General features: G+C 38.4%; 1 protein-coding gene across 1 annotated transcript in view; it reads left to right on the top strand.

Annotated features, from left to right (window-relative positions):
* Window positions 1-24,597, top strand: part of SYNE1 (spectrin repeat containing nuclear envelope protein 1) — a 265,776-nt gene that overhangs the window by 122,519 nt on the left and 118,660 nt on the right. Inside the window, exons 67-83 of the mRNA XM_075708574.1 lie at window positions 586-756; window positions 1,552-1,878; window positions 3,195-3,347; window positions 4,706-4,873; window positions 5,909-6,085; window positions 6,916-7,062; window positions 9,277-9,402; window positions 10,900-11,076; window positions 12,885-13,150; window positions 13,926-16,086; window positions 16,488-16,825; window positions 17,481-17,625; window positions 18,620-18,838; window positions 19,814-20,076; window positions 21,686-21,851; window positions 22,464-22,619; window positions 22,833-22,985. Of these exons, the coding sequence (XP_075564689.1) occupies window positions 586-756; window positions 1,552-1,878; window positions 3,195-3,347; window positions 4,706-4,873; window positions 5,909-6,085; window positions 6,916-7,062; window positions 9,277-9,402; window positions 10,900-11,076; window positions 12,885-13,150; window positions 13,926-16,086; window positions 16,488-16,825; window positions 17,481-17,625; window positions 18,620-18,838; window positions 19,814-20,076; window positions 21,686-21,851; window positions 22,464-22,619; window positions 22,833-22,985 (5,313 nt within the window). The remainder of the gene's footprint in view (window positions 1-585; window positions 757-1,551; window positions 1,879-3,194; window positions 3,348-4,705; window positions 4,874-5,908; window positions 6,086-6,915; window positions 7,063-9,276; window positions 9,403-10,899; window positions 11,077-12,884; window positions 13,151-13,925; window positions 16,087-16,487; window positions 16,826-17,480; window positions 17,626-18,619; window positions 18,839-19,813; window positions 20,077-21,685; window positions 21,852-22,463; window positions 22,620-22,832; window positions 22,986-24,597) is intronic.

Below are 24,597 nucleotides of genomic sequence, written 5' to 3'. Positions count from 1 at the left end.
TTACTGTAGACTCTAATATAATATTCACATACATTCACACACACATACATGTAGATTTCATTGGACTAAATGTACTAGAGAACCATAATCAGCATAATGCCCTTTAAAAAATATTCAGTATTAATTAGATGTTGTTACCATCTTTTTGGCAGTTTCAGGAGAGAAATTCAGAACTCAGTATGTTTGAGTGCTGAACGACCTCTAGAGAAATGTTTTCAGGTTATCACTGAAACACATAGGTGTGGGGAAAATTTGCATTTAAGGTACAGTCTTCAGTCACTTTAAGTGGTAAGAGTGTCGTAGTACCATAATCACAAGTCACAATTCAAATTTCAAAATAGAAGTACATTTTCAGTGTTTGGTATTAACTCAGTTTTAACATTAGTGATTGCTCTATGTACACCCTGGCGAGACCCCAGTGAGAATTATCCACTAGATATGAAAGAACTCAGAAGCTATGTGTTTAATCTAGGTATATCAGGTTTGATTAATAAATAGCAATTTATTGCTATCTTTAGTCAAGAGCAGTGATAAACATCTGGGTGGTTCTTGTTTCCTCCCCCTACCCTCCATATTTGTTTGAAGGAGCAAATAAAGTTTCTGGAAGAAGAAATACGCTGTATGGAGGAGTCAGAATTGGCTTTTAGTGCTTACACGAATTGGTACGGATCTACTAACAAGAACTTCAGAAATGTGATCACCAAGTTTGACGTGGTTGACAAAACAGCAATGGAGAAAAAAGTGCAGAAACTAGAGGTACAGCTTTCTTGAATGCAATTTTTTTTTCCGTTCACCAAAAAGAGGCTATATTTTAACATGCATCTTAACAGCTGCTCAAAATTCTGACTTCACCTTGCCCAGAGAAGCTAACAGGGTAAAGACCACCCAGTATAAAACTTTCTGTTTGCACATCATATACGCATTAGATCACAGTTTGGTTGTTGAGGTTATGAATAGTCCTAAGTAATATAATCCTGTCCTTCCATAAGTCATGTTTGTATGTGTTTTGTTTTAGGTTAAAACTTAAAATAAATTCCCCTCACAAGGCATCCTGTTATGTATATTTTATACCAGTATGCACTGTGGCAAGTACTTCCCATTTCTCCTCATTGAAATAACTCAGTACTAAAACTCATGTTTCATCTCACAGTTGTAGATGAGTTTTTCATACATCCTGCAGCTTAAACATAATATGCTAAGAGAAAATTTTCATCTATTCCAGAATTTGGAATACAAATCCTCTCCTGATAGCCCTCAGTTTCTGTGTTTATCTTCACAAGCCTAGTGCAGAACAAAAGTATTTGTTTTTTATGCTTCCTTCTACTTTACCACACCTTAACTCCAGGCAATTTTCTAATGACAAGTCCATTCAATTTCGCTAGCAGTTCCTTCTGTGTCCTTAGCAATATTAAAAAAAAAAAAAATAGTTAGCCTCTCACTGATGAATTAAATGAATTAAAATGAATTAAATGAATGAATTAAAAAAAAAAGTTAAAAAAAAAAAGGCTAGAGCTTGCATATGTTTTCTGTTAACCAATGCTTCCTTCACAGCTGCTATTGAGTGATATGGACATAGGCCACAGTTTACTGAAATCTGCCCGTGAGAAGGGGGAGCGAGCTATAAAGTACATGGAAGAAAATGAAGTTGACCAGTTAAGAAAAGAAATTGGTAATCATGTGGAACAGCTTGAAGAGCTGGCTGGCTCCATCAGGAACGAGCACATGACTTCGGAGAAGTGCCTTCAGCTGGCAAAGGAGTTCTCAGACAAGTACAAGGCACAGACTCAGTGGGTCACAGAGTATCAAGCCATGTTACATGCTCCAGCAGAGCCAAAGAGTGAACTCTATGAGAAGAAGGCCCAGTTGTCCAAATACAAGGTAAAAAGGGGTTATACCATTGTACTATTGAATCAATTTTGACTTAATGACTCACAGTCAATCCTCTGATCCAGGTGTCTGTTCAAGTTTCCTCAATAGATGTATGAGATGTCTCTGATCTGGATGTCCAGATCAGCATCAAAGTGAAAAGATGCATGATATCTGCGTCTACGAACAAGAGTGAGCACCTGGATTTGAAATGTGAATGTCCTAATAAGGCTTCCACATCTAAAAATTTCCTGTTGTGGAGCAAAATTCTGTTATGAGTACACATATAATTCCATTGATATCAACAGAGTTAGCTGCTGTTTAAGCAAGGATAGAAGTCAGTTGGTCTTTCTTCACTGCAGACATTGCCTCTGTTTACGTTGGCTTAATAAGCTTTCTGGTTAAAGCTGAACGTTCCAGCTCAACAGACATCTAAGTCAGTCAGCTGCTACGGCCTCCTCTGTTTTTAGTTAGGATTTTAATTAAGTGGGTCGTCCCCCCCCACCCCAGTCATAAAAATGAGTAGAAAAAATTCACAACCCCATTGCTTCTCCTAGTGATGGTTTTGTAAAATACTCCAGGTTTACAGATGTTTCATAAGATGTGTACTGGGTCTGGCTGGGATGGAGCTGACTCTTGTCATAGGAGCCCATATAGTGCTGTGCTTTACATTTGTGGTTAAAAGAGTGTTGCTAATAAACAAATGTTTCAGCTGTTGCTGAGCAGTACCCTCACAGCATCAAAGCTTTCTCCCTGAAACTGCTCACTACCCCTCACTGGCTTCAATACTCAAAGTCATATGTCATAGCTGTCTGCTTGCTTTCTGCATGTTTGGGGAGCTGTTATCTCACTGTCATTTGATAGATGCTGGCATGTGCCATGTTGTCTGAGCCAGTGGCACAAGGACCTAACAGATCAGATTGCATACTCTTAGGAGTACAGTCTTATGCGCTCATCTGCATACTGCCTTATTAAGGGGATAGCTTTGGTGATACTTTCCCACCTATTTGCAGAATTTGTTCCTCTGAGCAAGTTTTATCCTTAGCACTTGCTCCTTCACACATACTAACTCCCTCTCCTTCATCAGCTCCAGATTATCAGCCATGCTAGTAGCCACTCACAAAAGGAGCAAGTGCTCTCAGATGTCTGCAAAGTTGTTGCCTCAGGGTATGGCTGAGAAACATAGTCCTGTACTGGTAGCAAAGTTCTTCTCATCTGGAAAGGATATATACCAAGATAGAAGGCGGAGCTCCAGATCAAAGGGAAGTTAGTGAAATAGATCTTCAGTGTTCAATATATATATGTATTAATTCTTGCTTGCATTGTAGTCCATACAGCAGACTGTTCTGTCCCATGAGCCTTCAATAAAATCAGTGATTGAAAAGGGAGAAGCACTTTTTGATCTGGTGAATGATGCGACTCTAAAGAACAACATTCAAGACCTTCAGGCCAGTTACCAGGAACTCTGCAGCACAACAAAGGTAAAAAGTCAGGAAGAAAGCTCTAGGTTCTTTAAATTTGCTATATTTTTTCCCTTCTTTAAGAAGTTGACTCTTTGTTTCATGCTGTCATGTCACACTCTGTACACAGAGCCAGTTAGATTTAATTACTCGTTTTTGTGTTTGGGTTTTGTTGGGTTTTTTTGGGTTTTGGTTTTTTTTTTTTTTTTCCCCGGGGGGTTGGGGGAGGCGGGGAGTGATTCTTGAGTATGGAAAGAACTTCTACCTAAATAAAGCTAACGAGTAGCTGAAATGAATTTTGAGTGTGGCCGGTGAAGTCTTCATAGCACTAAGGGGAAATACATCAGTGAGTAGTTTGTACTATCGTTACTATTTTTAATTGCTTTGAATAGATTTCAAAAGACATTATTTCTTGAAGGGACAGATGCCCTTAAATTATACCATTTTGTCTCTTGTTTCTGCTAGATCTCACACAAACCCTGTTTAATCTAGTTTAGTTGTTGAATGGAAGTCATTGGAGAAAATGAACGGCAAGATGGATATAATTTAATTCAGCAAGGGCATTATTAATTAACATTGATTCATTAGTCCACATGTATGTAGTACTTTGAAAGATCTAATACTTCTAAATAAGTCCTAAAGTATGATTATTCCTAAAGCTTTTAATAGGTTATACTCCTAACAAGGATAAGCTCTGCAAACCATGTTAGTACTTATGTTTGACCTAAGTACCTTTTAATTGCCAATCCATCCACCAATAGCAGATGATTTTATTTTTTTCACAGTTGATTTTTAGTTTACAGGCATTCCTCTGATCTGTACCGCAAAACTGATATCTTTGCATTAGATATCATGTTGATGACTTAAATGTAGAGAAACTTATGAAAAAATCTTTCTTAAAAAGAACGAATACATTTTAACTCAATGTGTACATTCTTAATTTGCCTACCACAATCACAGGCAATACGTACGTGCAAAGGCTGTAAGCAGCAGGGACCCAACCATAACATTTGGTAGGTCATCTGCAGTCTCTCAAAGAGCACGTAATAAGTGTTTCTAAGTGGACTTAATGTCAAGTTGACAGTGTTCCTTTTCTTAAAGTAAGGAGATCCTCAGTGTTTTCTTCAGTCTTCAAAGTATGGTATTTCGTCTGGAGTGAAAATACTGCTCAGTAGCACAGAGTTTATTCACACAGGGAGTCCCTTCGATGTCTTCCTTAACAGTCTAATTATGTGAGAGTCCCTCACAGGAATATAAATTTAGAAGATAACTCTCTGCTTTCAAGCTCTTGGTGGTTTTTGGTTTGGGTTTTTGTTTTGGTTTTTTTTTAATTCTTGTCATTACCTGAATATTTAATTTTGATTATTATGGACCTGCAGGCATATGTTGAAACTTTAGAAGTGAGAGTAAAAGAACATGAGGATTACAATAGTGATTTGCAAGAAGGGGAGAAATGGTTATTACATATGTCCAGCAGGCTGGTCAGCCCTGACCTCATGGAGAGTAACAGTCTTGAAATAATCACTCAGCAACTAGCTAACCACAAGGTGGGTTGCTATTGGGTAAACTTCCTTTGTCCGGTCAAATAGAATGTCTCTGCTTCTCTGTCTCCACTCCAGAGCTCTAGTTACTTGTCATTCACCTGTTTTATTCCTTTTACTGCAAACTATATAAATAAGCATCAGTGTCATTAATGCAGTTAACAGATCTGCCTAGTTGTTAGCACTGTTTCTTGGATGAGAAGAGCAAAGAGCTTTGTTGTACACTGGTCTGAATTCTGTGTCAGATTTTTGCTCACATGTCCCAGGAAATAGACCACAAAAAGCAGACTAGGGTCATTTTACTCCTGAGGCATTTTTTGCTCTGGCACTTTTAAAGATAAAAAAATATTTTAGATTTTCAAATATTTTTTTTCCTCTATTAGGTTGTAACAGTTCCTCCATTGCTTTTATTCAAGGTATTGTTATGGTTGCTATTAATGCTAATCATTCACTACGTTGATAACTGATGCTTTCTAGAAGATAAAAGAAAGCAAAATCCAACCCTCCCCACCATTCCCTGAAACTGAATATTCCAAGGGTGAATATTGAAATCTTTTAATTCATTGTAATTAGTGTGTTATTCTTTAAGTAACCTCCTTAGATAAAAATTTGGCTCCACCAAAGTCAATGGAGAAGACTGTCTACAGCGTAAGAGCTTATGGAATAATATATGGTTCAGCATCAGATTTAGTCATTGTGACTAGACACAAGAGAAGTTGGTGGAACCCTGGAGAGGATGCAACAAAGGAAGATTAAGGGTAGTTTTGGGGCATGCGCATATAATGTTTGCACATTATGACAGCGCTATTGATGTTTCTGTGGGATATCTATGTACAGATTTTTAGCAATGACTTCACAATGAGTGTACACTGTAATAGCTTGACTGTGACAATACACATTGTCTGAAAACTTTTTTCCAAATCTGAAGACAAAGAGTGTCTAAGGAAGGGGAAAAAAACAAAATCTCATTTAAAAAGCTGTGATGCAGGATATGTTTTAAGTTCAAAATATTTCTTCAAAAGTATTTTATCTATTTCTTAGGCTATCATGGAAGAAATTGCAGGATTTGAAGATCGTTTGAACAGCCTTAAGAGTAAAGGCGATTACTTGATCAATCAATGCACAGAACATCTTCAACCAAAATTTAAGCAAAACATACAAAGCCATCTTCAGGGGACAAAGGACAGCTATTCTGCCATATGTAGCACAGCCCAAAGAGTAAGTCTTGTTTCAAAAATGTTTTTATGCCATTTAAGAATAACATGCATTATTATTTTTCTATTTTCTTTAAATGGTGTAAAACTCTTTTGACTCTTTCCATTAAATTGAGCCTACAGGTTACTGATATAGGACTTCATCATCACTGTGCTACAGTTGAATTCCTTGTGATCCAAGTGTTGCCTTGCAGCCAGCAAAACTAGCTGCCTATCAGTTCTTACCTTAATCTCTCCACACCCTCACTACCTTCATGTTACACTAGCTTCTGAGCAGCTGCAGCAAAGAAATTAGAACTATTCCTGCTTCAAAAACTAGGGAGCAAATTGCACTCTTAGTAGATTGCATATGTATGTAACGGGTCTTAATTATGTGCTAGGAAATACTCTCTCTTAGTAAAACCAGAATATACAGTTAAGAAGGGCTGGCAGGGTCATTCTCTTAATCCAATTAGGAGATCAAGTCAGCATAGTCTCAAAACAAAACCCCAAAAAGTAGACTTCATAGCCAGTAAGATTTGTAGAGGTAGGTAAAACCTCATACTAGATCAATGGCAAAATGTTGAACAAGAATACAACAATAAGAGACAATGCTCTTCATTTGCATCTTTATTTTTTCTTTCCAGAAGCCATGCCTTAGATATTGTCCTTCTCCACAAATTAGCAAGACGCAGTGAGAGCTTAAGGAGCTTTCATCCCTTGGTACTTCTATGTACAAGGGCTGAAATAACCACAGTCTTAATAATTCTGTTTTATCTGCAGTTTTCAAGGTGGGAGAAGAGAGCCAATAATGGTGTTTGAAAATGCGATGACCTTACAAAATGTTTATTTTAGGTGTACCAGAGTTTGGAACATGAACTCCAGAAGCATGTTAATCATCAGGATACCCTACAACAGTGCAAGACTTGGCTGTCTACAGTGCAGTCAGAGCTAAAGCCAACTACCTGGCCACCTTTCAGCCTGGCAGATGCAGTTAAACAGGTAACAAGTTCAGCACTTGAAAATGCTTGGTTATCCTTAATGATATGAGTTCAAGTAAGAGCTTTATATGAATAGAAATTAGATACTCTATCTGACCTTCTCAGATGGCTCTGTAGCCTTGTTGTTTATTTCCAGCTCCAAAAGGAATACTTTCAGTGAAAAATAACCATAGGTGAAAAATCACACAGGGCTTTTGCTAGTGCTGCTTAATGCTTAGAAATGTTTCCTGAAAAAAGTTGGCTAATTAGATAAACCTGCTCAGATACTCCACAGGTGTGTTTAGCAGAGAGGTTGTGTCTTCCTACTTGTCCACTTGCCCATTGGTCTACTAATGTTGCTATATGAGACCTGGTTTCATAGTACCATGGACACAGAGTCTGTTATCAGGCAATTAAAACAATTTTTCAGCCTAAGAGCGTAGAACTACCTCTAGTCCACATCAGCTGTTAAGAATAGTTTCTTTGCTTCTTGATTATTCTTAGTAACAATGTATTTTACATTGGATTTGTACCTTGTTTTCAAACTAAACTGGTATGGTACTAAAAATGCTGGAATTCAGGGCTGTCTCATCCACCATATGGCTTAATAGAGACCTTGAAATACTACAGATGGCAGCTTCACAAGGGCGGGGGGAGCTGGGGGTGACAGTGGGGCCAGCAGGGCAGCACCTTTCCAATGATGTGCAGACCTGCAGCCCACAAGTGAAAAGAGCAGAGTCCTCCTGGTGTCAGTCACCATCTGGTGATCACCAGGCAAGTCTGTAGGGATGAGGCCAGTCCCAGGTGGAGGCAGAAGGTCAGGGCAGCAAGGCAAGACCAGGAGGAGCAGCCAGGCACAGATGCACCTAGAGTGTAGCTCAAGTGAGGTCTACAGGTGGGTGAGAGTCTGAGCTTACATGCAGTTCTCGAGCAAGGGGGAAGGCTTCTGAATGTTTTTCCATTGGCCAGGTCCCACCTGAGCCAAGTCAGGGCTGGCCTTGAGCAGAGGCAGCCAAACCCCAAAGAGAGGGGGGATAGAGGTTGCAGCATCCTTTGGTGCACTGAGGGCCCGGACCATCCCTGAGGATTAGGGACCCATTCCAGTGCTTAACTGTTCTCAGAGTGAAAAATAGTTTCCCTCATATCTAGGAAGAATTTTCTTGTTGCAGCTTGTCACTTTTCGCTCTAGTCCTTTTTCTGGTCACTTCGGCAAAGAGGTTGACTCTGTCTTCGCAGTACTGCCCCCACCTGACCCCTACCATTTTAATTAATGGCAGACTGCAATTAGCCTCTCTTCTCCAGGCTGAACAAACCCAGTTCCTTCAGACCTGCCCAAATGCCCCATACTACAGCCCCATATTCCCCCAGTCCTTTGCTGGGCTTGCACCAGTTTGCCAGTATCTGTTCTATGGGAGAAGAGGGAAACTGGGCCAAATGCACCAGGCACAGCCTGACAAGTTAAGTACAGGAGAATAACTGCTTCCCATGGCTTGCTCTCTGCATTCTTGCTAACAGAGTAATTTGGGGTTGCCACAAGGGCACACTGCTGTTGTGTCCAACTTTTTGCCCACAAGGACCCACAGCTGGCCCTCTGCATTAGGTGGTCACTCACACCTCCCTCTCTGGGACTCTAGGAGGTATGTTATTGCCCTGCTTGTCAACACTAATATCATCATTTTCTTTTGGGATGACGAAACTCTTCAGAGGGAGAGGTGAGCTCCTATGGGCAATGTTGAGAGCAAGAACCCTCAACAGCATCGTGTTGTCTGATCTTGGTAATTGTAGATATTGGGGACATTGGGAGGGTTTCAGAAGGTGTGGGAAAGTGTGTTATGCTACTGGGTTGGATCACCCTTGATCTATCAGACACTGGATAATTTTATAGTTATGGACAGCTTGACACTTTAATAATCAGATAAAGCCCTGCTTCCCATTCACCGTGGGAAAGTAAGTCACCTTGTTGAAACAGTGTGCATCTAACCAATGCTTTATTTATAAAGAAATAAGCTAGGTCATGCATATGTCACTATGTGCTTTGCTAGTTGGGTGATAATCAGTTAGGTTACTCTTTTCCATAATTACGACAGAGCAGCATTACCCAATAAAATAGCATATGTCTACATTTTGTCTTTTGGAAATAATAAGCTAAAGTAAAAATACTAAAATGCATGATTGTAATAAAGTAAGAGATTATTTCCACAGTCTCAGAGTTTATTTGAGGATTGTCTTCCCTCAGGTGAAACATTTCCGGGCTCTGCAGGAGCAGGCCAACACGTACTTGGATCTTCTGTGCTCCATGTGTGATCTGTCAGATGCTACAGTGAAGAGTACAGCAGCAGATATTCAACAAACAAAACAAACGGTACAAGATAACCACAACAATCTGCTTTTAATCCTATTTAGAGCTTTAACTGCCTTGATCTGTCCTCTTTTAAAAAGGTCATATTGGGTAATGGTTTGAAGAAATGTCTTTTTACTTTCATCTCTTTCATCTTAAGTATTTATTTTAGAAATATTTTTCTCTTTCTTTTTTTTTTTTTTTTTTTATTTTTTATTAAATCCACACATTGCTGTCCTGGTAGTAATACAAAGACACATGACAAATGTTGCTAAAGGTACTTGGGCAACGTTACAAGATGTTGGCCTAAAACCACACAAATAATGTTCTGTGGAAGAAAACATGATCCAAATTATTTGTTTTCATACAACATAATTAAATCTATTCTTCTCTGTGTTTTATTAAAGCTTAGACATATTTTACTGTTATTATTTATTCAACAATAGACTGATGTTCTTATTAGCATATACTAAAATATTAATTATAATAATCATAAAAAATTATGATGGTTCAGCTCATAAGTCAGAGTGCATCTATTTCAGCATATGAATTTATAGAAGTGTACCTCAATTTTAAGTTTTAAAGTAGCTTAATTCTTGGTTTTAGAATACAATTATAAACATAAGAGTTACTAGAAAAGAAACGTTATGAGCATTCCTGTTGTTGTAAACATGAAAATTTTAGTTTCACATACACTCACAACCAAACTTTTGAAACTAGTTCTACCAAGAGTAAAAATCTAATATATACAGTAACAGTATTCCATACCAGAGAAGGAAATTGTACAAATCCAAGTAATCCATAAAAATAAAAAAGGCAGTCCAAATATTGAATAGCTAAAAAGTATCGCAAACATCTGAATAAGATTCTCCTTTTATATGTAAAGCAGCAAAACATTTTTAAGAAATCGCAGACGGTACAGAGACATATTAAGCTGGTTGAGTGTCTAAACCTTAAAGGTGCCCTACTGCTGTATTTGGAGCAAAAAAAGCTGTGTGACTATTGGTTTAAGGTGATGGATGGGTAAGCATTCTTCTTATTGGCAGATCTGGTCAGCATTCTTCTTGTTGACATTTTACGAAAGGCATATAGGCAAAATAACTGGGATAAGCAAATTAAATGCAATTGTTTAGTTTAAGTTTTTATTTGGTCATTGCAAAGGCATGTAGGGCACAGTCCAGCAGTATTCTTGGCATGCAATAGACAAAATCATACAGTTAACTTAAGCTTTAACAGAAGAGTGAGAACACTTTGAAATACGCACACTCGTACATATACTTGCTTCTCTCAAGGGTGAATGATAATTCTTTTTTTTTTCTCCACAGCTTTCCTTTGATAGGTCTGATTTTTATGACTTCTGAAGGTTAAGACTCTTTTTGTGGATAATATTAGCCCCTTCAGGATGTAGTGCAGAAATTTGCTGTTAGTACAGTATTGTGCTCAGAGGAAGAATGCTATTTGTCCTCCATTCTCCAAAAATAGCTGCATTAAAGCATTCCTACTCCATTTCTTTTCTTCTAGATTGAGCAACAGATAATGAACTCACAGTATTTGACTCAAGGTTGGGAAGAGGTCAAACAAATGAAGGCTGAGCTCTGGATGTATTTCCAGGATGCAGATCAACAACTACAGAATTTGAAAAGGAGACGGGCAGAGTTGGAGATAAACATTGCCCAGAATATGGTACTCCAGGTTAAGGTAAGGAGGATTTCGGTTAAGAACAGAAGGTAAGACAAAAGTTCATCCTGTGGCTGACACTTTTATAATTTGTATTATATGCAAATATTGCGTAGAATTGCTAATATGTTCTAAGCGAGAGCAGAGAAGACAGAGGAAAGAGGGTTTCCTTATTGATGCTACTGTGTGACACAGAAGGCAAAACACTGTACTTTAATATTTTTCTGTTTTGTTTTTTTATCAGTAGCCAATTTTTGGCCTACTGTTCTTATTTGCCTTCACTTTCAATAGGCTTATTGCTGATCACAGTGGACCTGAAGATAAGATCTGCAATTTGTGCTTGCTAAGTTCTTTGATTCCAATGCTTCTAAATAATTTAGATCTACTTCAAAATTAGTCTAGGAAAGTATTCAATGCTGACTCTGAACACCACTGGAGAATGGGTATGATAGAAACCCAGTTTAGTTTACCTGAACTAGTGAGACAAATGCCTTCAGATCTTCATTTATTCTTACTCATTTACAGATGAGGGAATTTTTATGGGCATTCTGCACACATCACAAACATCAGTAAAGTAACAAGAAGAAACAGGAAAACAGATTATTTCGTTGGTAAATGATGAAATGCTTGGGGTTTGCGTTATTGGTCTCGATTTTGCTTGTATTCTTTTTCTGGTATGCTAGGGGCTAGGTGAAAAGTAAACAGCACTTCTTCATGTCTGTTCTACACAAGTGTTTGAACAAAGTCATAGCCCTTGAAGATACCTCAGCACAATGTGGACTGAAAGCTGTTACACTAGCTATCATTAGAGTCCAGGAAGAAGCAGGAGTCTGTATTTCTTCACTATTCCAGTCGGGAACTTTGGATTATTATCAAAGGCAGGCACCTGATGTACTGTCAGATGTGGCACAATGTGTATTTTTTTCCTTGAATTTGCCCTGGTAATTGAAGATGCCTAGCTCTTTTTGAAACAGTCAGAAAGAGGAATGAGGCAGAGCTGGGCAGTAACATCTACTCTCCAGAACTCCTACCAGCCCTCAGTGAAAACACATAATCCCAGCAAAGTGCTGGAGCTGGGCATGGTTGTTTAGTTACATTGGAACTAGAATTTGGGAAAAGATTATCTTTACCCTAGACAGTGTGTAAGTGCTGAAAAATATTTGGTTAGTTTTAGTTGTCAGTATATTGTATATTCTTTTTTTTGGGTTCTCTGTGACATCTTATATGGTAAAAAATGTGTGTGTAGATGGACTCTTATTTACTGGGATTATTAACTCACATAGCAATCATACCTAGATAATCATTGGCTTTGTTTCAATAATGACAGTGATAATGGTCACTATTACAGAAGTAGGAACAAAACAAAGTATGGATGTGGGGGCTTACTAACTCATGGACTCTGCTTTCTATTTTTGGTCTCTAATGAAAAAGGAAAAGGAAAAAAAAATGAGCTAGAAACAGTACTGGTAAAATGAATTCTCATGACACCCAGACTATCTTGCATGTTTTAGTGTATGCTGGGAGCTGTGCTAGTCTGGAAGCCTGGACAGCAAGGTGTGACTCGGTCATGATTTCTGTTTATCACTGGCACTTGGAAACTGCTCTGGTTTGGTTTCACACCTATAACCAACCTGTCCTCACCTGAGAAGATGAGGAGAAAGGTTAGGGGAGGGGATTAAGCAGTTCTTCCAATTTACATCTGCACAGCATTTGCCTGGGCAGATAATTAGTCTTTACACAATTTATCTATTTCAGAGTGTTTATTTAAATTCCATCTTACAATTTTGAGTAGGTGCCACCATATTGGTTTTGACTTGTATCTTTTTCAGGAATTCAGTCAGAAGTTGCAGTCTAAGCAGTCAGCTCTTACCTCTGTGACTGAGAAGATGAACAAACTAACCCAAGGACAGGAATCACCTGAACACAAGGAAATAGGAGAGCTGAGCAACCAGTGGCTGGACCTCTGCCTTCAGGCACATAGTTTGCTCATACAGAGGGAGGAGGATCTGCAGAGGACGAGGGATTATCATGATTGCATGAATGTGGTTGAAGTTTTCTTGGAAAAGCTCACAAAAGAGTGGGACAACCTGGCTAGGTAAAAAAACATAGTAGCACGCACAAAGCTGACTTAACACATGTATGCTGAAAGAGCTGTTTACAGAGTGTCTCTCAGTTGGATCCACTAAAATTCCCTTTTTCCATGCTTAATTAAAAGCAAGTCTCCCTTATTAATTATAGGACAATTACTTGTATTGAAATAAAGAGAGTTTGAGAAGCCAGATCTTCAGTGTTTGTCTTTAAGGCAAGTACTGATTGATCCCATCTCCAGGTATAGCATTTTCTGATATTTCAAGCATTTTCACTATTTTATTTGAAATCTTTCATTTGTGTTTACTGTGTTTCATGTGTGTTTTTCATTGTGATATTTTGTTTTATCTATTAGACTATTATATTAAAGTTCAGTTGCTTCTGCTAAATGATTGCAGCCGCTTTGTATAGCGTAAACACACCACCTGTGTGTAAAATTGTGAAAGTCTGTTACTGCTGCTGTCACTGTTATGGAACAAGATTCACTTCAGCCTCAGTACTTGTTGTTTGTATGTGCAATATAACCAGTATACTCTGTAGTATTCATGTTAATTTGTATGGTCAGCCTGATGGCTATATTGCAGCTTAAAGGGAGAGGAATAAAAAAACTTTTTAATTGATATTCAAGACTGGTACCTTCAAAAGAATGTGAAAACTGTAGGTTTTTATATCGTATTGATTTCAGTATATAGTGGGCTTATAACTCATCCTGACCTCTTGTAAAAGTCTATCCTGAGATACGATCCAATAATTAATTTCTGTCCTGTCCATTTTGATAACAGATCTGATGCTGAAAGTACAAACGTGCACCTTGAAGCTTTGCAAAAATTGTCACTGGCACTACAGGAAAGGAGATTTGCTCTGGAAGATTTGAAAGATCAGAAACAGAAGATGATAGAACACCTGAATCTTGATGACAAAGAATTAGTAAAGGAGCAATTTGGTCATTTCGAGCAACGCTGGACTCAGCTGGAGGACCTTGTCAAAAGGAAAATTCAAGTTTCTGTTTCAACTTTGGAAGAGCTCAGTTTGGTGCATTCCAAATTTCAGGAACTAATGGAATGGGCAGAGGAGCAGCAACCTAGTATCTCAGAGGCTCTTAAACAGAGCCCTCCTCCAGATTTGGCTCAGAGTCTTCTCATGGATCATCTGACCATTTGCAGTGAGCTTGAAGCCAAACAGCTTGTTCTGAAGACGCTTGTGAAGGATGCTGACAGGGTGATGACCAACCTAGGGCTGAATGAAAGGCAGGAGCTGCAGAAAGCACTTTCTGATGCACAACACCATGTAGATTGTCTCAGCGATCTGGTTGGCCAGAGGAGAAAGCACCTGAATAAAGCACTGTCTGAAAAGACCCAGTTTCTTATGGCAGTCTTTCAGGCTACAAACGAAATTCACCAGCATGAGAAGAAGGTAACATTTCCGGAACACATTTGTCTGTTGCCGGAAGATGTGAACAAACAGATCAGGACTTGTAAGAATGCCCAGGCTAACCTGAAGGCCTGTCAAAATGAAGTCATGGGGTTGTGGGCTCAAGGAAGGGATTTAATGAAAGAAGCAACAGAACAAGAAAAGAGTGAAGTGTTAGGTAAACTGCAAGAACTACAGAATGTGTATGACACTGTTTTACAAAAGTGTAACCAGAGATTGTTAGAACTGGAGAAAAATATAGTTTCCAGGAAATATTTCAAAGAAGACTTGGATAAAGCTTGCCATTGGCTAAAACAAGCTGATATTGTCACATTCCCAGAAGTCAATGTAATGAATAGTAACTCTGAACTATATGCACAGTTGGCAAAATATCAACAGATTCTTGAGCAATCTCCAGAATATGAAAATCTGTTACTTGCACTGCAAAGAGATGGCCAAGAAATCCTACCATCACTTAATGAAGTGGATCATTCTTATCTGGATGAAAAACTTAACATTCTCCCTCAGCAATTCAATATTGTCACTGCTCTGGCAAAAGAAAAATTATATAAGGTTCAGGAAGCAATTTATGCCAGAAAAGAGTATGCTTCTCTGATTGACTTGACACTTAAAGCTCTGACTGAGCTAGAAGATCAGTTTATTAACATGGACAAAGCTCCAGCTGCTGTTTTAGCCAAAGAAGCTGTGTCACTCCAGCAGGCCTACAGAGATCTGTTAGGTGAAGTGGTGAGCCTTGGTGCAGCAGTGGATGAACTAAACCAGAAGAAGGAGGCCTTTCGAAGCACTGGCCAGCCATGGCAATCAGATGAGATGTTAAAACTTGTCACAGTATATCACAAGTTGAAGAGGCAAATAGAACAGAAAATCAACCTCTTGGAGGACACAATAGAAGCATGCCGAGAGCATGAGAAAATGTGCATGCAGTTTGAGGCACAACTAGAGGCAGTGAAGAAGGAGCATATTAAGGTAAATGAAGAAACGCTCCCAATAGAAGAAAAGTTGAAAATATACCATTCTCTGGTGGGCAGCTTGCAAGACTCGGGGAGTCTTCTGAAGCAAATAACTGAACATCTAGAAGCTCTTTCTCCTCAGCTTGACTCATCTGCATGTGAGACAACAAATCACCAAGTACAGTCTTGGCAAGAGAAACTAAAGTCTTTGCATGCTGCCATTGGTGACACAGTGATGGACTGCGAGAACAGACTTGTGCAAAGCATAGACTTCCAGACAGAAATCTGCCGCTCACTTGACTGGTTAAGATGGGTGAAAACGGAACTTAATGGAACGTTAAGTTTGGACCTCAAACTGCAGAGCATCCAAGAAGAAATCCGAAAAGTTCAGATACATCAGGAAGAAGTGCAGTCAAGCCTGAGAATAATGAATGCACTGAGCAATAAAGAGAAAGAGAAATATATGAAAGCAAAGGAGCTGATACCTGCTGACCTGGAAAACACTCTTGCTGAGCTGACAGAACTAGATGGTGAAGTTCAAGAAGCTATACACATGAGACAGGTTAGTGTACCCAAAGTGTCATTAGTTTCTCTCTCACGAAGCTGAAAAATATGGCTCTGTGGCTTGATGTCTGTAATCATCATAAAAAGACTGATTTTAAATAATCCTGTTGTTTGGGGTTTTTTAATGACTTAGGTTGTGGCCTGTTCCCATGGGCGACTTGAGGGGTGTGGGAGGAAGGGGGAAAAGGCTTCCTTAATATGCATTTATACCTGCATGTAGAAGTGAAAATTCACTCAAAACCTACTTCCATGTAGTCTCTCTGGACCTGTATTTTGGGTATAATAATAAGAAAAGAAGGCAAGAATGGGCAAAATCCAGACTCTCAGCAGAGGATAATTTTGTTGCTGCTGTGAACTTTATGTCTGTGGCCCTCCCTGTAATTTTACCTTTTATTTCAGGCCACGCTGAATAAATTATATAGCCTCTGCCAAAGATACTACCAAGTGATGCAGACAGCAAATGACTGGCTTGAAGATGCTCAAGAATTTCTACATTTAGCAAGAAATGGTCTTGATGTTGAGAACTCTGAGGAGAACCTAAGGAACCACATTGAATTTTTCAGCACAGAAAGTCAGTTCAGTAATCATTTGAAGGAGTTACAGGGCCTTGTGTCTGAGATACAGCCCTTTATCCAAGCCACAGCAAGAGAGCAGCTGATGCAGAATGTAGCTGCATTGGAGGAAAAGGCCAAAGGGACAAAGCAAGAAGCCAAAACCCAGCAAGAGCGGTTGCAAAGGTATATTCATCTCTTTTTTTTTTTTTTTTTTGTTTCATTTTAAGATCACCTTGTTGGTGATGAAAGAAAGAGATCACAACATTAATTGGAGTTTCTAAAATACTAATGAGAGAAGTGGATATTGGGATTCAGAGCTCTTGGATTCTGTTTTCTCCTCTGCCACTGACTGACTAGACGTGTAATCCTGAGGAAGCTATGATTAAATTATATAAAGCTTGGAACAGCACCGGGAAGAAGAGTAGGGAATGACTGTCCATTATTTCACCTGGCACAAGACCTATGCAGAAACAAATGAAATTGAAGCAGGCATTTTGAACTAAAAGGAAATACATTTTTAACCAGCATGTCTATGTTACTTATTATTCCTGAATGTTCTGGATTCCAGAAGTTTGGGTGGGTTTAAAACACAACCTAGACAAAGTCACTGAGGAAAAGTCAACCAAGGGCTATTAAATGTCAAGCTGTGTCTGTAAGGCACAGCTGAAAATCATTAGCATATGCTAGTATGTATACTCTTTCCCAATAATCTTTCTTTTTTTTTTAAAATACCATCTAACAGCAAAACTAAGCAGTACATTGAAAACAACATATATTCCTGATTTTCCAATGGTTTTATATTGCATTAAATTGTTCTTTCTGGAACTATATTTTTAAGGTGTGCTTCTGAGTGGCAGGAGTACCAGACAGCAAGACAGAAGGTTATTGAAGTGATGAATGAGGCTGAAAAAAAATTATCTGAATTCTCAGTAGCTAAGGCTGCTTCTTCTCATGAAGCAGAAGAGAAATTGCTAACACATAAGGTAAGGTACTGAAAATTATACGAAATCCTTTTCCTTCAGTGAAAATAAATGCATGTTTTATAGGTCCCTACCTGTGGCAACCTGAATTTGAGCCTTTAGATCTTTTTCTGTAGCACTTAACTGTGTCATTGCACACCAAGAGGTGTTTTGTGTTGTGCAGAACACACATTTTATTTGTGGGGTGACTGGGACAGATATTTTTAATCACTTTTCAGCTTAACGTCTGTCTATGTGCCTAGGACTGTACAGAACCGTAAGGAACAAGGAGGTTCCTAAAAGCCTTGGGTGCGTAAGTCCTGAAATTGTGTACCCTACAAGAAATTCAGATCAATAGAAACGTCCATCTACTTTGGATCACATGAAGGAGTTTTACTAGGACAGGAAGGGTTGGGGTTTAATATTAGCTCTTGTTTAGCCGAAAGGAAAGAAATGCAACTTAAAACAATTACTTTCTCCTCTAGTATTCAGGGTGCTAATCAGTTGCCTTAATATTGCCAGACCTGCCTGGTCTCCAGCTATGTCACTGTGAAGGCAGGAATCTCCCCTAACAGTAATGTCACATCTGCCAGCTTCATGAGAATATCCTGATACCCTTGGACATCTAAAATAGCATTAGAGATAAACATGACATAAATACTTAAAAACCTGAATTGCTTCTTTCATTTTTTGACTCTAATAGAAGTCAGTCTTTGCTATGAGAAAGGTCCTGAGTACTCATTTCCATCCCTTTTGAGGGGGCTAGCAAGGAAGAGAAAATCTGATTACACCAGATTTCTGCTGCTTCCAGAGAGCTGCATTTTGGACCACGTCCTTCAAGTAGCTGTTGCTAATATATTGCATATGAAAAATAAAGTGAGACCTAACCACCTCACTCAGCATGGGGTGCCTCCTCTTTGTCTTCAGTGGATGGAAGTGGCTCATCTGCCTGCAGGTGTGTTGAATAGTTACGAGCTGTGTTGTAAAAGAGGAAAACTGCTTATTTTTGCTTTTTCAGACTCTTGTGTCTGTAGTGAATTCTTTCCATGAGAAGATCACAGCCCTAGAAGAAAAGGCTTCACAGCTGGAAAAAGTTAGCAATGATGCCAGTAAGGCAACTATAAGTAGATCCATGACAACAGTTTGGCAGCGCTGGACACGGCTCCGGAATGTAGCCCAAGAACAAGAGAAAATTTTGGAAGATGCAGTGCAGGAATGGAAGGGCTTTAATGATAAGGTAACTTCTGGTCTTGGTAAATCCTCCTTTGTTAACTGTACATAAGTTTTCACTCATTATACTACCTTGTTTATCATCTCATGGTAGAGAAAGCTGATAGCAGGAATGACTGATTTTTCTCAGGTTATAGACGAAAACAGCTATGGAAGACCTAGGTTTAAAGCCACTGCCTCCAAGGCTTGCACTATTCTTCTATATGCATGCATGTATAGTAAATACAGAGTTGTTTTGGTTATGGGTGGTTCTTCATAATCTTCTCCTATGTTTCCCTTCCCCAAGATGGTCTATTCTAGATTAAATCAACCTCTTTTTCCTTTCACCCCCCCCCAACTTTCTCCCACCCCCTTTCTCCCCCCCTTTCCTCTCTCCCTTGCCCCTCCCCCTTCCCCCCCATTTTCCCCCTCTTCCCTCCTCCTTACCCCTCCCTTTTTCTTCCCCCTTTTTCTTTTTTTTTTTCCCTGAAGAGTATGAAGTTGCTGTTTCTAAATTTATGCAGTGATATTATTGCCTGTCACCACTCACCTGTCATGTGTCTCCTTTTTTTCCTTATATCCTACCTGACTCTTTTTATCTGCTGTTGTCCATTATTTTATGATCAGATTAAGGGTTCTCTGAGAATGGGGATAATATTTTTGTTAAACGTATGGCTTGTGCCAAATACGGGTCTGCCCTGGGGTAGAGCTCTAGGTCCTATCACAATAAAGATAATAAATGCTAAAAAATATGAAGAGCCACTCATCAGTTGACAAACAAGTCCCTTAGCAAGTCCTAGTCCAGTGTGAAGAGCTAGGGCTAGCTAGCTAGATCTAGCGCATTAGAGCATAGATTTATATCCGCTACAGAGTCTGCTGCGCAAGCCCGGTACAACTAGGGCAAGCATCTAAAGGTACAGCACTGGGCTTAGCACCTTCTGGTATCAGTTGTACTAGCTTCTTTTTAATTTCATTATTGCCAAGATTGCATCTCTCTCCATAGATTCAGAAAGCCACCATAGCAATAGATCAGCTACAAGGTCGCTTACCAGAAAGCTCAGTGGAAAAGGCATCCAAGACAGAGCTCCTGGAACTCCTGGACTACCACAGCAATTTCCTTCTGGAGGTGGAGCACCAGCTGTCATCTTTGGGCCTGCTCAAACAGCATGCTGTCAGCATGCTTCAGGATGTGGAAATACAGCCTCCATCTCAGGAGGAACTACCAGTCATGCAAGAAATCAAAGCAATGCAAGATCGATGCCACAAGTAAGGCAATATTTTGAAAGAGTCACTAGAAGAATGGTACCTTACAATTCATGAATAAGAGTTTGCGTATCATTTTTGTTATCATTAACAATTACCATGCTTAAAAAAAATATTAGTTACTATATTTAAAGTAAGCATCAGTTCAATTTTAAATGATCTTTAATTAATTTTGGGTTTTACCATTATTTTTTATTTCCATCAGTAGGAGTACGCGTTTTGGAATATGTACTTCTTGCCTTTCATAATAGTAGTAACTTATGTAAGAGCTGTATAAATTACATTAAAGTTATAACTGATTTTAAACAGTATCACTGCACCTCACTATTAATAATGACCTTCCCTCTTTTTGTAGCCTAAGTTCAGATTAGTTTATGACTTTGCTTCCCCTTTTGGAAGCATTTAGGTACCAAATGTAGGTATCCTATGAAATTCACAAGGGAATTTAGTGCACATGCAAACACAACTTATCTTAACATTTCACCCTGTGGTTAAATGAATGTTTATCTACATCTAAAATTCTTCCCTAAACCAGGAAGTTTTATGGCTAAGTTTCAGGACTCATATCCACCTCATAACTGCACTAAGATGCCATTAAGTTGATCTCCACAGTGGGAAGAGGGAGAGAGACAGAGAATGAAAAAACTGTAAACCCTGCACCTAGCCTGTGCAAAGTTCATTGTGTGCATGCATAACTGATTACAGTAGAATAGCAATCCCTGTAGAAAATGTGCAGATATTAGCACTTTTGTAATTCCATTCTTCCCTTAGAATTGGTTTCCAAGAAATAGGGTCTGTGATGATCTCATGCTCGTGTAAGTAAGGCATGATTCAGCTATGAAATATTATACAAACATACATCAAATATGGGAATATCAAATAAGATCCATATCATGCACGTAAGAGCTACAAGTAGTCCTGTAAATCTTTCACAGAGCTGTTGTCTGAAAAAGACTCTATTTTTTACAGGAGATCCAAGTTCTTGAGGGAAGTGCAGAAATTGTGTCTTAATGGAAGTGTGGAGATAGGTTCCTGGATCAAAAATGGTGTTCAGATGTTTGATCCATGCCTTATCCTAGGTATTCTGCCAATGCAAATCCCATCAATAGGGGTAGAATTTATCTCACATTATTTTAGATTATAGATATCTGCATCTGAACTGGTTAGTTCTCGCTCTCTAATTAGTGGAGAGAAATAGACAGGTCTAAGATGCAGTTTTTCTGACCTATTTTAGAGGTTTCTTTTAGAACAATGATGAATCATCCTAAATCATGCCCTAGAATTGCCTGCTTCCTCCACTGACAATAAGGACAGTCTGTGGTGCTCAGATGTAGGTGTCTGTATTGTAAACGTTTGCGTTTCTTCAAAAGAATTCTGCGCTCCATGTCAAAATACATAAAACTGCTGATTAAAAGGAATGAACTGAAGAATGAACGTGAGAAATTTAAGTGTGCTGCTTTAGTAGTCTGTTGCAACACTGCCCCACTTCTTATTACTCTGGATGTGGAGCTATCAGTCATTATCTTTATTGTTCAATATTATTTTGACAAAGCAATAATTTTAGACGTTGCTTAATTCTTCACAAATAGTTATTGTTTCTTTGTTTCTGAAGTATGCAACAGAAAGTGAAAAAAGGTGTGAAGATGGTGAAACAGGAGCTGAAGGAGCGTGAGGAGGTTGAAGCAGAGATTAATACTGTGAAGTCCTGGATCCAGGAAACAAAAGAATATTTATTAAGCCCTGATGTAGAAGTGGATACTCAGCTTCAGGAGTTGCAGGTATATCAAATTTGTCAATTTCTAAATTACAATATTTATCTTCATTGTAATCTGCTAGTGAATGTTCATCAGTTCAAAAACTGAATTAAAATTAGGCAATATTCATTAATTTTTGAGTAAGCCACTAGACAAATTCATAAAGCATGAAGTAGCTGATGGGCTGTAATACCTTATTTCAAAGATATTTAAGATATATTTACCTATTTGCATTTATGCAATTTTATGTACTAGCATATTGTTTAGTAATTTTTCTCCTCTCATCTAAAATATAAGGGAACTGTAGAATGTGAATGGACAGAATGTGACATTTCATTTCTATCTCAGCAGTTTGGGGCAGGGAGGGAAACAACAAAATAAAATAAACTCATTTCACTGGAGGTGCTGGAAACTTGACAGTTTTTATATACATGTGGTCACACAGGAACAGAGAACTGGACAGACAGTCATAAATGAGAATCCAGGGAATCCCAAGATACAATTATTTTTAATGAACTAATTAAAAATTTGAAAGCAGCTAGCTTTGTTGCAAGCTGCATGTAATATCTGCATTTGCTAAGTTTATAAGACATATTTTTCTCACTGTTCTTAACAATACTGTTTTTCTGTCATTAGTCTCTCCTTGGTGAAGTAACTACTCATCGCCAGGCTGTTGAAAAAATGGCTGAACAACAACAGAATAAGTACTTGGGGCTTTATACCGTTTTGCCTGCTGAACTCTCTCTTCATTTAGCAGAAGTTGGGCTGGCCCTTGTAACTGTACAAGATCAGGTAAAGCATAGTAGATAAATGCATTACAGATCTATAGCCCTTCTTTAGACTTTATAACTTAGTGAAATACAGTATCCAAGTGTGGTCAAACTATGACAACATAGATTAGTTTCATTACCTTCTTCCTTTAAATTAAAGTAAGCTAAATAAAAGTTAATTTCCTTTCAGGAGGAGAGATTTCTGGTTACTGAATTTAATTCTTATTGTTGACAGATTCAAAGCAAAGAAAGAGAAACTCAGCGGATCAAAACATTGAATCAAGAGTTTGGTCAGAAAATCCAGGGGTTAGCAAATGAACTAAATGCCATTCTTTCCAAACTGAAAAAGAAAACAAATGATATAACACAGGCTAAACTTGAACAAAAGGTAAGACAAGGCTTCCCTTATTTGACTACACCATAAATTCTTCTGAATTGGGACATTCACTTCATACCAAAGCTGTATTTGTGAAGACTCGCATGACATATTTTTTTAATGTAGTTCAACAGAAGAATGGGCAGAAATAAGGGTTGACTGATGAGATTTTTTTAATTATATTCTTTGCAAACCAGCTCATATTGGGACTTGAGTGAATAACAGAACTTGGAGGAAGTAGCTGAGAGTAAAAGCAAGTCAGACTGACAAAGTTATGCTGTTCCATCTAAATAAGCAGTATGTATGACTGCAGAGTGGGAAAACCTGAGAGGCTCCCAAACTGCTCTTTGTCTCAGTCTGTACTGAAAAGACCGTTCTTTACAGTACACCTTTACTTGCAATAAATAGAATTTTACTTAGCCAGTAGTCCATCTCATATCATTTGGTGCAATAATGAGGTAAAGTACCACTGGTGCAGTTAAGGGTAATGCAAAGGACTCTTGGTTATTTTTCTAGGTTTTCTTAATCTTAGGTATGTATCACACTCAGAAAAACTCAACTGTACTGAGGTGTAATGGCCAAGTTAGGATTATCATGAGAGTAGAGGATTTTGGTGGGGGGAGGAAGAGATGAGGGAGGGATTGGTGGTGGGAGTGGTTTGGTTTGGTTTTTTTTAACTAGTCAGATATAAACTTGACGAAGTTACTGTCTGAAAGTAAGCAAAACGTACAAAATAGGAGAAGGTTTGACATGTCTGGTATGTCGAAAATTACCTGTTTATTTTCATGAGTTGCTCTCAATACGCTCCAAAGTACTATTTGCTCTGCAGGAGGTGTCACTGGAATATATCCCCTTAAAACTGGTGTATCTCCTTGATCCCAGTAATTAAGCAGAAAGACAGTGAAATGTGCTTTCCTATGTTACATAGACAAAAACTGTCTCACTGGACGTTTAGTAAAGTTCCCTCAATCGCATTTATGTCAGCACTCAGCTGATACTCCTGAGATTGGGTTGGCTTTGGTTACAGCAGTAGGTATTTTTATATTAACATTGAAACTGATTGTGAAAAACAAATTAAAAATCTGGTTTAAATCCGTGTGACCCAAGTCAAGTGGATCTTTCCCTTGCTTTTAAACAGCATATAAATTCTGTGTCATTTCTATAGTAGAGACATTTATTTATGCCTGCTTGAAATATGTGTGTCTTTGTATTTTGATTCAACATCTGTCTTTATGTGTATGTGTAGACAGTTATGTCACTAAGTCGTGCTACTGTTCATGGAATAATATTTGTTTATCATAATGGTTGATCATAACTTACACTCTGAGGTGTGTCTGCCAGGACAGCCCTAACCGGAAGAGCTTGAAGTATCTTCTTGAAGCACCTGTAGCTAGAGCAATGTTCTGAATCAATTTTTGTCTGATGATGGCAATTTATATTTCTAAAAACAATTGTAAAGGGGCTAGAGTCTTTGATGAGACTTATTTATATTACAAAAACAATGACTCATTAACATCTTAGATATAAAAACAAAATAAAAAAATCCCAATACCCCCTCTCCAAGAAACTGTAGCCCATAAATGTGTTATCAGTCTATGAGAAACATAGGAAACCTTTTAGGTTT

This window comes from Pelecanus crispus, chromosome 3 (assembly GCF_030463565.1).
Source record: "Pelecanus crispus isolate bPelCri1 chromosome 3, bPelCri1.pri, whole genome shotgun sequence".
Taxonomy (NCBI): domain Eukaryota; kingdom Metazoa; phylum Chordata; class Aves; order Pelecaniformes; family Pelecanidae; genus Pelecanus; species Pelecanus crispus.
This window is presented reverse-complemented; position numbering and strand designations above follow the sequence as displayed.